The following is a 13089-nucleotide window of genomic DNA, read 5'->3' on the forward strand; positions in this document are numbered from 1 at the left end:
CCATTATTGTGAAACCAGGGTGAACCAATAAAATACTCTCGTTTGTAATCATTTTATAATGCTTTGCATATTATCAGGTATGTAAGCTTGCAATTTGGCTAGAATGGTAATATAGAGGTTTTAGGACATAAAAATTGCAAAATATAACTTCAAAGGTATGTTTAACTTGAAATCTTCGAATTATAAAAGGAGGTAGTATTCACTGGCAGAAAAATCTTAGGTGAACATTTAAGCCAAGATGCCAGAGCCTACCAAAGACAAAGACAATACTAACGGACCAATTCCTATCACATTATTATCTGGATTCTTAGGTTCGGGAAAAACTACTTTGCTTGAGCATATTCTTACTACTGATCACTCTTTGAAAATTGCAGTAATTATAAACGATGTCTCTAAATTGAATATAGATGCCGCTCTAATTAAGAATCATGTCGTTAATAGGAAAGAGGAAAAATTGATCCAGTTACAAAATGGTTGCATTTGTTGCACATTGAGAGGTGATTTATTAGAGGAACTAATCCTGTTGGCGAAAAATGGTGACATTCAATACATAGTTATTGAGTCTACTGGAATATCGGAACCAATGCAGGTTGCTGAAACGTTCACTACAGAATTTTCTGAGATGTTATTAGAATCTGAAGGTTCAATACCAGAAGAAGATGAAAAAATTATTAGAGACATAATTGATATGGGGGGATTGAATAAATTAACAAAGCTTGACACATGTGTCACTGTTATCGATGCACTAAATTTCTTATCGAATATTGAAACAACCCAATTTTTAGCTGATAGATATGGTGATAACGGCCAAGGTGAACAGGAAAGAACAATTACCGATTTAATGATTGATCAAATAGAATTTTCAGATGTTATAATAATCAACAAAATATCTACTACGAAAAAGAGACAGCAAAGAAAAATTGAAAAAATGATAAAATCTTTGAATCCTGTGGCCAAAATTTTGGTCGCTGATTACTGCAAAATTGACATTAATGAAGTGATCAGCACCAAAAAATACGATTTTGAAAAGGCATCTACTTCAGCAGGGTGGTTGCAAAGTATCAATGAAATGACCCTAAGAGAAGGTTTTGGAGATAAACACTCTACAGCTTTAACCCCAAAACCAGAAACTGAAGAATATGGAATCAACAATTTTGTCTATACCGCTCGAAGGCCATTTCATCCCAAGCGTTTCTACGAGATGATAAGAGATAAATTTTTCATTATAGAACAATCCGGATTTGAAGATGACGAAGAACCAGAAGAGGAAATTAATAATGAAACTGGTCACGAAAGTCTGGTGGATGAGAGCCTGGACGAAGAAGAAGAAGAAGAAGAATATTTTGAACCAACGGAGAAGCAGATTTTGAAAAATAAAAAGCTGTCACCATTTGGCCCCTTATTACGTTCCAAGGGTTTCTTTTGGTTGGCATCAAGATATATAATTAGAGGAGAATGGTCTTCAGCAGGCCCAATGTTAACTATCAAAGGTGGAATTCCTTGGTTTGGCGTTGCAGGACCGGAGATGTATCCACCAGAAGCTGCAAAATTAATTGAAGCAGATATGAAAGGCAAACACGATGATAGGCGTAATGAATTGGTCTTCATTGGTTTAAACATAAATCTGAAGAAATTGTCAGAAGCACTTGATTTATGCTTATTAACAGACGACGAGTTTGAATTATTCGAGGAAGTAGTCGACAAAGAAAGAAATTTGTTCAAGGTTGAAAAAAAGTTACAAGGGGTATTTGAAGATGGGTTTGTTGATTGGATTACCTTTGATGAAGGAGAAAACAAAGTGGATATTAATACTGAAATTCATAGTCATATTGGTGACAGGAATTCTACGCCTACGCATAAATTAAGATAAGTACGCTTCGATGTAAATACTATTAAAGAACAAACTTTTTTAATAAGGTAGGTATTTTAGTTAATAAATAAATTTCATGAAGATTAATAAACTAAGCTTTTCAGTTTAAAATTATTTATATAGTTTAAAAGATTTCACATAAGGGATAAAATAACTATGGCTCATAATTACCAATGATACAAGTAACTGCTTGACCACCTACTGAAATTGATGGTTTATCATTGAGTTTATCAATAGAAACATGCAATTTTGCATCTCTAGCAATTTTACACCCTTGTTTAATATCAGCAGATTTAGTATCTTTGGCAGAAATCAGACTTAAGTAAACACCTAATGCTCCAGCGCCACTACCACATGCTGGGTCTTCATTTACACCTATAACTGGAGCAAAACTCCTTGATTCATAAGTTCCATCTTCATGTTTACCGAAAACTTCAATTCCAGTCCAACCATAGAAGTTGGATAATCTTGCAATTTCCGTATAATTAGGTTCCAAATTGATTACATCAATTCCTTCGACTAATTGGATTGTAAGCCATTTAGGGCCAACATCGAGAAGGACAGGCGATGCAATTTTCGAGCAAAAACCAGAGGAAATTTTTAATGCACTCTCAAGTTCCAAGTGAACTGATGTGTCAATTGGAGTTATATGAAAATATGGTAACCTAAACGAAAGAATAAGGTTCTTTGGAATAGATACATCACCACCAACCAGAATTTCAACGAGTCCTGCACCACATTCCTGAATCAATTTTCCACTTTTCGGTTGAATAAGGCCACTCTCAATTAATGCAAAACAAGATCCAATTGTAGGGTGTCCAGCGAAAGGAAGTTCATTTTTAGGAGTGAAAATACGAAGCTTATAATCAGCATCCTTATTAGTAGTTTTCAATACGAATGTAGTTTCGGATAAATTAGTCCATTTTGCAATTGCTTGCATTTCATCAGAGTTCAAATCATCCGCATCGAAAAATACAGCAACGGGATTACCCTTGAATTTCCTATTTGTGAAAACATCCACCTGTTTGAATATTCTTGTATCCCGCATCTATACGTTATAATTAAATACAGAAACACTTATGTACCTTACAAAGACTAACAAATTATTTATGAGTCAATTATTCCAGACTGCATATTACAATTTAAATTTCACCAAAATTGCCTTAAAACATATCGTTCTCATAAGGACAATTAATACTGCTATGTCCATCCCTTTCGCAAAGTCCACACCAATCATTTTTACCAGAACTCGGGTCAGTGGGTTGTTTAGGAATGTGAATAGGTAATTCATTGGGGTCTGAACTGCCTTTGACTTCAGGTTTCTCTAAACGATCAGCCTGTTCATTGTCCTTTTTTTCAATATTTTGTAGCACATCAGTAAGCTGTGATTGAAGATCTTTCTTCTTCTCTATAGCAACTTTTAATGCATCATCTTTCTCTCTGAGCTCATTTTTGTGTAAATCATCTAGTTCGTCTATAGTATTCTGGAGGTCAGTCAATTCTTCAAAAGTCGGCCTCATTTCCAATTGGTTTTCTAATTCATTAATTTTTGTTTGCATAGCTTCTTTTGAGTCCACTTCAGCCTTTATTTTCTTGTTCTCTTCTTTTAATTTTAAAATTTCTTCATTGTCGTCATCTAACTTCACTGATTTTACCAGATTCACCAATGAACCCAATTCATTATCATCTTTTGAATTATTCGATTTTAGATTTTCAATAGATTTGTCTTTTTGAACGATATCAGATTGCAACTCCGTTAACCTAGCTTTTAATGAAGTTTCCGAAGATTTAAATTTCTCAAGCTCAATCTTCATACTTTCTATCTGATCAACAAGAGAATCATATTTGACTTGTAGTTCTCCCGATTCGTTACTATTTTTATCTTCTTCGAGTTTAGCTAAGTTTTCGGTAAGAGCATTGATTTCTTTTCTTTGTGAATCTATCTTATCATTTAGACTTTTCTCCACTTTAGATTTCTCCATATGTAAATCCTCGAGCTTTACTTTATATCTTGAGATCTCTTCATCCTTTGAAACTAGGGAAGCTTGCAAAACCCTGGATTGATTTTTTTCATCAATCTTACTTAATTCTGTATCGTTTAACTTAGGTTGCTTGTTTGACAACTCCTCTACTTTAGCATTTAATTCTGATATCTTCTGTTCATAATACTCTTCATTTTCTTGTTGGGTGGAAACCATTAGATCTAAACTTTGTCTCCATTCTTCTCTAGCTTTCTCAAACTCAGATTTTTGCTTAAGCAATTTCTTGTCTTTTTCAGACAAATCATTCTCATATTCTTCTAATAAAGGTTGGATTTCATTGACTGTATTTCGTAAGTCATTCAATATCTTTATTTTTTCAGTCATCTCTAACTGATTATTATCGTATCTTCCTTTTAAATCTTTCAATTCTTGCTCCAACCTTATCTTATCTGTATCCTGTCTTATGGAATCAATATATTTTGTATCACCATTTGATACCAAGGATGATGTTGAGTTTTCAGACAAACTTTTAGCTTTTGGAATTGCATTTCTCCCGTCGTCTTTCAAAATCTGTCGTTTAGGATTTATTAATGGCTTTTCTGAATAGGGTGAGCGAAGTATTCCATTTTTAGTTATAGAGCTGTCGCTTGACAGCAGGGAATTTAGCCCTCGATTCAACGGAGATGGGGTAGATGCGATCTCAACCGGTGTACTAGAACGGAGACTAGACGCTGATCTCAGTTTATTTGACAAATGTGCATTGACAGACTTTAACCTTTCGAACGGTAAGAATAAACCTGTCATAGGTTGTTGAACTTCAAAGTATTGAACACCATTTACAGATCCAGAGTTCTTTCCTCTCGCTGCTGCAATGGGCCCTATTAGCTCAATTCCACCAAAAATACCATTCTTCCCGTTAATAGGCCCATAATATCTCAATATACCTTGCCCTCTAGTACCTGGAATTGACACTTTCGTACCAACATGGTCTGCCATTTTTTAGTATACGCAGTTGCAGTTGCAATATGTTTTTTTAAATTTTTGTTTTGATTTCGATCAACGCGGGAAGCCTCCATACAAAAAATCATATAAAAGTTGGTATAAATATAATAGTACTATATACTTACATGCATCGAATACATAGATTATTTTCTGTGAAGACTAACAAGTCTAGGAGAGGAATTGCTATTATTCTTCAATTCCTTACTTAAAATCCATTTAACAGAAGCCTGATTGCTCTGTTGTTTATGATTATTCTTCGGCATTTCGGAATCGCTTTCATTATGTAATTTTAAATCACACAATTCCACCGACAAGCTATTGATTTCTTTCAAGTGGTCATACGCACTTTCATTCATTTGGAATATAACCTTTTCTAAATTCTTTAAGATGTTTTCGTCTGTCCTCGATCTAGCTTTGAAAGGCATCATTTTACTTATAAGTTCATTTTCCAAGTCTTTCACTCTTCTTAATTTTTGGCGCAAAGACGTTTGCAACGATTCATTATGGAAATCTAATGGACGCTTTGTTAATACTAAAGAGTTCGATTCCTTGTTGAAAAGAGATAACTGACTCAACAATTTGTCAATCTTGACCCTTTGTACTTGGCTTTCTTCGACCTTTGCGGTTAAATTAGTTAGGGAAGAATCCAAATCATGCGATGACTTTAAAATACTCGATAATGCAGGCTTTACTTGACCAATAATAGAATTTAAATCAGTACTAGATGCTAATCTCCATAAGTCAGGCGTATCCAAAGATCTTTTGTGATCCGGCCTATCAACCGTTGTATTATGATCGTCGATGAATTTAGCCAATCTTTGTACATTATTCTCCATGATAATCAAATAACCACACGTTTCGTTATAAACGTCAACAATTTTTTTTGATACGATGTTCGATTCACCTTTAACAGGGCCCTGGATACCCTCAAATGTTAAAAATTCGAGAGGCGAAGGAGGAGTCAATGCTTGTTGATTTGAATCGACTTCATCTTGTTTCTTAGCACCAGAAGAAGGCGAAATGCCAGAGTTCTCTGTTCTGTCAATTCTGGTAGTAGACTCATGTAAATTTCCTGATTTAGATGGCTCATTATTGGACTTTATATCCATGGATTCAAGAAGATTTGATACATTTTCCTTTGGTTTCGATGCAGCAATATCATCTGATTCGTCCGAAGATTCAGATTCACTTGATTCCGGACTTGACGTTTCAGAGTCCGATTGCTTATCAGCTCCCATTGCATTTCTTTGTAAACTCTTGAATAATGATCCTTGTTTTTCTTCATTATTACCGACATGACTTGCGACCTTATCTTTATTTTCATTAATTTCATTTTTCAGGGGCGATAATAAATCTAGGCTCTCAGGCTTGGCTTCTCCTTCGACTGGAGTTTCAGATGAAGTCTCTTCGTTAGAAGTGACACTTTGGTTACTCGAATCAGAAGATTGGATTATGTTAAAAGTGGTATCCGACTTCTTACCAAACTTCGCAAACGGAGTTTCTGTTTTATTTTCAGTTGTGGGTTGAGCTTCTTTACCAAATTTAGCAAATGGAGATTCTGTGTTATTTTCTGATGAAGTATCTTTACTGAATTTAGCAAAAGGAGATTCTGTTTTATTTTCAGTTGTGGGTTGAGCTTCTTTACCAAATTTAGCAAATGGAGATTCTGTTTTATTTTCAGATGAAGTATCTTTACCGAATTTAGCAAAAGGAGATTCTGTTTTATTTTCAGATGAAGCCTCTTCAAATTTAGCAAAAGGAGATTCTGTTTTATTTTCAGATGAAGCCTCTTCAAATTTAGCAAAACGAGATTCTGTTTTATTTTCAGTTGTGGGTTGAGCTTCTTTACCAAATTTAGCAAATGGAGATTCTGTTTTATTTTCTGATGAAGTATCTTTACCGAATTTAGCAAAAGGAGATTCTGTTTTATTTTCTGATGAAGTATCTTTACCGAATTTAGCAAAAGGAGATTCTGTTTTATTTTCAGATGAAGCCTCTTCAAATTTAGCAAAAGGAGATTCTGTTTTATTTTCAGATGAAGCCTCTTCAAATTTAGCAAAACGAGATTCTGTTTTATTTTCAGTTGTGGGTTGAGCTTCTTTACCAAATTTAGCAAATGGAGATTCTGTTTTATTTTCTGATGAAGTATCTTTACCGAATTTAGCAAAAGGAGATTCTGTTTTATTTTCAGTTGTGGGTTGAGCTTCTTTACCAAATTTAGCAAATGGCGATTCTGTTTTATTTTCAGATGAAGCTTCTTCAAATTTAGCAAATGGCGATTCTGTTTTATTTTCTGATGAAGTATCTTTACCGAATTTAGCAAAAGGAGATTCTGTTTTATTTTCAGTTGCAGGTTGAGCTTCTTTACCAAATTTCGCAAATGGCGATTCGTCTCTACTAGCGCCAGCAAATGGGCTTTCTTTATTTCCTAAGCTCGAAAACGGAGAACTTTGATTCTGCGAACTAGTGTTATTATTGGAATACTTTCCAAATCCACCTGCTGATTTGAAATTGTTCGAACTTGCTGTACTTGAACCAAACCCGGTATTTCCAAACTTATTATCATCCATTGATTCAGAAGTGTTGGATCCAAAACCGGTAGTATCAAAACCCGATGAACCAAAACCCGATGAGCCAAACCCAGACTCAGATGATTTTTTCGATCCCCCAAAGCCGGTTGAGCCAAAAGATTCAGAGGGCTTAGAAAATGAGCCAAAGCCAGTCGAACCAAATCCAGTACTAGTACCCGTACCAGAACCAGAAGAGCTAGATCCAAACCCAGTTGAGCCAAATCCAGTCGAGCCAAAGGCAGCACCTGATGAAGAAGATCCAATCTTGGAAGTACCAAATGCCGATGCACCGAAGCCAGTTTTGTCATTTGGCGTATTAGATAAGGGTTGATTTATAGACTGCCCTGGATTCTCGCTACTAGATGTAGCGGATGCATTCGAATTCAATAATTTCGTGTTAATGCTATTTTCTTCTTTTTTGTCAGATGGTTTAGTAGAGCCAACTTTTTCCTGTTTTAAATAATCGAGCGCTCTTTGTAGATTTACTTTTCCATTTTTCAAGCCGTGGACATCAAAAATCCACCAACTTATTAATGTCCCTTCATGTGTTAAACACCAGAGCTTTGGTAGAGTACCTTTAGCTTCGTCAATTCCACTACATGGTTCTGTGATTACAGATTCAAGACAAGTCAAATCAAGACCAAGACCAATTGGCGATGCATCATCACCAGTATCATCATTAATGGGGAACTGAGCTCTATCAGAGTCATTTAATTGAGTAACAGATTCAATCCTTCCTTCGGCATTTATAAAAAGAGTGCTGACTTCAGTTGCCAATGACGAAGTAACAAATACCAATGCCTGTCCCGAAGACCAATTAGACAAAGACAGCAAGTAATAGGTACCAAAACGGGTCACTGATCCAAAAGGTGGTGCAATGTCACTTTCATAGAATTCATATGTATGGTCATCAGCCTTTTCGATGATATAGATTTGGTATTCGTGGTCCTCTGGCTCGCCTTCTCCTCTATCATAAACAGCAAACCACTTAGAATTCGACTCCAACTCAACGATACTAACTAAGCTAACTTCAGATGGGTCAGATACAGCAGAATTCAGGATTTTAAAAAGAACTTCACCGTTCGCAGACACAGCTGTTACATCCGCAGATGAAGAAGTGCCGTAATATATCGTTTCTCCATTTTTAGCCCAACAAAAAGAAGAAACACCAGATTGTAATGCCTTAGCAACTCCTGAATCAATCAAGATTAATTCGTCCAAATTATTAATTAATGCAACTGAATCAGGCGATCCAGGCGACGGGTGAATAACCTTGACACCTTGTATATACTTTTCTTCAATATTTTCGATTTCCTTAATGATTTCAGAACCCACTTCCGATGTTACGTACTGACCCATATTAATCACTTTCAAATTTCCGTCTATGACCACATAAAGCTCCGACTCATCGCAATTGAACGTCAATTGCGATACATTGGTCAAGTTTTCAATTCGTCTGATTTCATGTCCCTCCGCCACATCTCCCGTCTCAAGCAACGAGAGCTTATCCAAAACTATGGACGACATATTCGAACATGCAAAATACCCCGTCAAGTTTCCAATTGATAATAGATTCAAATCATTTTTATCTCCTTCCAGAAAATCTATCGTATCATTGAAGATGCGAATACCTTCGGGCTTGGTCGAAAGTTTGAAACCTAAGTCTTCTGAACTCGTTTCTTGCAAGGCAATCATCTTTCGTTGACTATTGTCCTAATATCCAATGGTTTATCTACAACTTCATATAACTAACTAACCGCTCTGATCAAAAAAACAAATCCATCAGCGAAAACCCCGTCTATATACAGGCCTCATATAAAAACATGAACCTATTCATTATGAACTACACCATAACCAAGCCATCCTGGTTGTCTCGCAGCACAGAGAAACCCCGTATGATGTCAGAATTGTCTTTCCTACAAGATCCGACATTGACACGGAACCATATACGCCCTAATTAGACTCTTCAACGAGAAGAAAACTGACCCATAAGGCCCAGACCTACGTCCAAATACTATTATTAAGACCCTACTGTTGCCCCTATGCGGCATTGCAATAGGGCAGTCAAGGTTACACGGAAAACCTTCAAATGGAAGCAAATCCGTAAATCCGTAGGAGCTTAAAGGGGGAATTAATCCGTAAGGTTTGAGAACGGAACAAAAAAAAGCGGGTGAACACGTGATCGGAATAAAAATTTATCACCAAAATGTAACCCCAGTCGTAAATTAACCATGATTAATTATCATCTGGCATCAATAACAGGATATAAAGCTATGTTTGGATCATCATTTGCTAGATCTAACGGACAAGGGGTGTCGTCCCCACCATCGCATTTCAAAGATTCTGCGAGAAATGCTATTTATCTGCAGTTGTCACCACTGGTGATAACGTCGACTGGTGCAGCGTCCATACGATCGGCACCGTCACAGTTCAAGAACTCACATAACCACATACTGCAGCGGTCACTGGCATCAAGTGTATTTTCTACCAACAAGCGGTCTGTGCGTTCAGCTCCTTCAATATACTCGAGTTCGACGGCCACGATACCAGAGGACTCGGAACCCATTTCTACTTCGGTGGAGCAGCTCGTCAACGATATAGCGTTGCACGAGACGTATTTTTTGGAACAGGTACAAGAGAAAGTGCGCCGGGGGTCAATGGTAAGCATGGATGATATGGATGATAGTGACGATTTATATAAGATTTCGCTTGGGTCACAGCTACAGTATCAGAACGTCCCGGAGTCGCTCATAGATTGGAATTTAAATGTGACACGATGCAAGTTGATACTAACGCATTTGCCGTTGGTATCATCAATACCTGATTTCAGCTATTCCGCCCACTCGTTACCACAGATAGTGGGTGATTTGGCAAACATGTGCCATCTTGTTCTAATTCAGCCGCATATTACTGACAAAGAATTGATATATACGTTGTTTTCTTCAAATATTTACCAGGAACACAACCTCGATTATCAGTTTAAGAAATCAGTGGCGGAAATATCTGTCAAACAATCACGTCTACTACAAATTAACTCCCCTAAGCTGAGCATTCTGTCACCTATCACCTCGTCTGACAATCAGAGTTTTTTGAAATTTAAGTTCAAAGAGATAGCTATTAGAAACTACTTAATTAACTTAGCTGCTGCTGCTACAACAGCTTACGAATATAAAGTTAAGTCGGATAGTATTAAGAAATCATTAAAGATAGCTGATAAAAAGGGAAAGTTATCGAAAGATGAGAAAAAGAAGTTATGGGAACTGGTAAGACTGGATGTATTCAAAAGAGCTGGCTTAGAAGAATAATCTTACGATACTTACAATTGTTAAATAATACTTTGTATATTTATACCATATAGTCATGATTAATGAAATTCATATTAATTTAGTTATGCAAAATGAGAATTAATTAATATTTCTTTCTCATACTTTTAACCTTCTTGTAATGATTTTTACCACCACTGGTTTTCTTATCTTGAATTTCAGTATACTTTCTCCTGAAATATTTCTTTCTATCATTATCATTTAAGACTTCTTCCACCAAAGTATTTCCTCTATCACGTCTGTTCATCCTTGCAGAATAAAACTCAGTGTTACCTTCAACGACAGTACCCATTTGAAAGAATTTTGGGATTTCCCATTTGTCCTTTTTATAATGTCTCTTTGGATCCAATGCATTTCTTTGTTTAATGATAGACAAATCCCTCTTTACGCTAGCAGTCAACTCTGGTTGTTTCATATTAAACCACTTCGATCCCGAGTCTAATTGCTCTTCCTTTCCTGCTTTCTTTGGTTTATGTATTATTGGATCGTTTATTCTGGTTATATCATTAATCTTTTTTATCGTAGCTATTTCCTTGTTTAAATTTTCTTCCAAATTTGATTCAAGTTTTGGTAGTTTCGAGATAGACTTCTGTATTTTTTTAAACTCGTCGTCTTCATCTACAACCGCTTGGTTTGCATTTTTGGTTTGTTGATTTAATTCGGAGAATAAATTCTCCAACGATAATGATGGATCTATAGTGTCCTTATGGCCTTGGTCCGAGGAGAATGATTCCGTCCCAGAGATTAATTCTGTTTCAGAAGTATCTCCTTTATGTAGAGAGTTTTGAGCTACCATCCTACTATGTGTTATATGATTATTATTCTTTGCTTCTTATTCCTTTCACTATATAAAAGAGATGAGGTTTATAAAGGAATTTTTTTTTTGAAAATATAATTTATATGCAAGTCCAGACTCTACATAGTGTTAACAATAATCGTGAATATATTCATTTATATACATCTAATGTAATGTCTTAACCGATTCAGATAATAATTCTTCGTCATATTTATCTAATACGACCTTTTTAGTATCTTCATCATTAATTCCGGTGTCGGCTTTTTCTGGTAACCCAATAACTACGTTTCCATCAAGTAGAATTTGGTTCATTAACCATAATCTTCTTTTTTCTTTAACCGACGTGGATAATTGTTTACTCACAGTTTTATTGATCTTTGTCGCAGTAGCAAGCTGCGTCTTTAAATTGTTATGAATTTTTTTCAAATCTTCAAGTTCTTCGGTATTTGCGAAATCCATACTGCCATCATCTTCTGGCGCAGTATAGCTAGAACTTATTGATTTGGCTACTTTTTGAAGCTCATCGTCATATTGTGACATATAATCCAAATACTCATTTTCTTCAATAGAAGGTATTATTTCATCATCATTATTTTCTAAGTACGCATGATACCTGTCACTAGCCAATTTATATTGTTGCGTATTGAATGGTTGATCATAAAAGGCGCTAATACTATTATCCTTATTCGCAAGGGTATTAACAAAGTTCTTGTTGAACCACCATGGGTTTCTTAAGTCGTAATCTTGGTCGATCACCGATAAATATTCATATTCGTCAAAATCATCGTTATCGGAGGCTATTGGCGCCATCTTTTCTTTCTTGATTCTTTCTTTAATCAACGCCAACGCATCTCGGGCCAGATGCAAGTCGTGGACCCCCTTTACATGTTTTGCCAAAGCATCTGAACGTGTGAAATGCTTTTCACATTCTGGAATCGGACAAAAATATGGCTTTTCACCCGTGTGTGTACGACAGTGGGAAATTAACGCAAACCTCGAAGGTTGTTCCATTGCATATCGCGAGCAGCCTTCCCAATGGCAAGTATATCGAATTGGTGTATTTGGACTCAAATGTGCTATGTGAGCTAAATGAGTGGAACTTAGATGCGTAACTAACGACGTGAGCGTAGGATAGTTTCTCTTCTTACAATCAACCCATTTACAAACAAACATATTGTTATTCTTTTTCTTCTTACTATTATTGGTATTACCGCTGGTATTGGTATCGTCATTTGTATTCTTAGAAGCCGACTTTCCTTCATGTTCATGTTCATATTCATGCTCACCATCCACCTCGGTATTCTTGTCTTCTTGCAGCTCCAAATTTACCGAATCATCATTGACCGGTATATCCTCTTCCTTTTCCACCTTTATATCAGACATAGTTAGTTATAGGTGGATGTATGGCTTAATATATCACTAAAATATCGATTTCATTCATATTCCTCGCGGTTGAATTTTGTGTAGTAACCAATTTATAGCTCTATCATTTCTTCAGTATACCAAATGTACTAATTATACAAATTATTTATATTATGAATGTACT

The 13089-nt window shown here is 35.9% G+C and overlaps 7 protein-coding genes across 7 annotated transcripts; 2 read left to right on the forward strand and 5 right to left on the reverse strand. All coding sequences in view use genetic code 12, as the record gives it.

The window, feature by feature from the left end:
• Positions 1–238: 238 nt before the first annotated feature.
• DEHA2C01144g (DEHA2C01144p) lies at positions 239–1870 on the forward strand (the record flags this gene model as incomplete). The annotated part of the gene is made up of 1 exon (XM_002770107.1): positions 239–1870. One exon carries the CDS (start codon positions 239–241, stop codon positions 1868–1870), a length of 1632 nt encoding a protein of 543 aa, XP_002770153.1.
• Positions 1871–2024: 154 nt separating this feature from the next.
• On the reverse strand, positions 2025–2918 carry DEHA2C01166g (DEHA2C01166p; the record flags this gene model as incomplete). Its single annotated transcript, XM_457731.1, has 1 exon — positions 2025–2918. The coding sequence occupies one exon, from the start codon at positions 2916–2918 to the stop codon at positions 2025–2027; it is 894 nt and encodes a 297-aa protein (XP_457731.2).
• Positions 2919–3033: 115 nt separating this feature from the next.
• On the reverse strand, positions 3034–4848 carry DEHA2C01188g (DEHA2C01188p; the record flags this gene model as incomplete). Its single annotated transcript, XM_457732.1, has 1 exon — positions 3034–4848. One exon carries the CDS (start codon positions 4846–4848, stop codon positions 3034–3036), a length of 1815 nt encoding a protein of 604 aa, XP_457732.2.
• Positions 4849–4997: 149 nt separating this feature from the next.
• On the reverse strand, positions 4998–9119 carry DEHA2C01210g (DEHA2C01210p; the record flags this gene model as incomplete). Its single annotated transcript, XM_457733.1, has 1 exon — positions 4998–9119. The coding sequence occupies one exon, from the start codon at positions 9117–9119 to the stop codon at positions 4998–5000; it is 4122 nt and encodes a 1373-aa protein (XP_457733.2).
• Positions 9120–9655: 536 nt separating this feature from the next.
• Positions 9656–10729, forward strand: DEHA2C01232g (DEHA2C01232p; the record flags this gene model as incomplete). Its single annotated transcript, XM_457734.1, has 1 exon — positions 9656–10729. The coding sequence occupies one exon, from the start codon at positions 9656–9658 to the stop codon at positions 10727–10729; it is 1074 nt and encodes a 357-aa protein (XP_457734.2).
• Positions 10730–10832: 103 nt separating this feature from the next.
• On the reverse strand, positions 10833–11543 carry DEHA2C01254g (DEHA2C01254p; the record flags this gene model as incomplete). The annotated part of the gene is made up of 1 exon (XM_457735.1): positions 10833–11543. The coding sequence occupies one exon, from the start codon at positions 11541–11543 to the stop codon at positions 10833–10835; it is 711 nt and encodes a 236-aa protein (XP_457735.1).
• A 165-nt stretch (positions 11544–11708) lies between these two features.
• Positions 11709–12926, reverse strand: DEHA2C01276g (DEHA2C01276p; the record flags this gene model as incomplete). Its single annotated transcript, XM_457736.1, has 1 exon — positions 11709–12926. The coding sequence occupies one exon, from the start codon at positions 12924–12926 to the stop codon at positions 11709–11711; it is 1218 nt and encodes a 405-aa protein (XP_457736.2).
• Between the last annotated feature and the right edge of the window lie 163 nt (positions 12927–13089).

Source organism: Debaryomyces hansenii, assembly GCF_000006445.2.
Source record: "Debaryomyces hansenii CBS767 chromosome C complete sequence".
NCBI classification, from domain to species: Eukaryota; Fungi; Ascomycota; class Pichiomycetes; order Serinales; family Debaryomycetaceae; genus Debaryomyces; species Debaryomyces hansenii.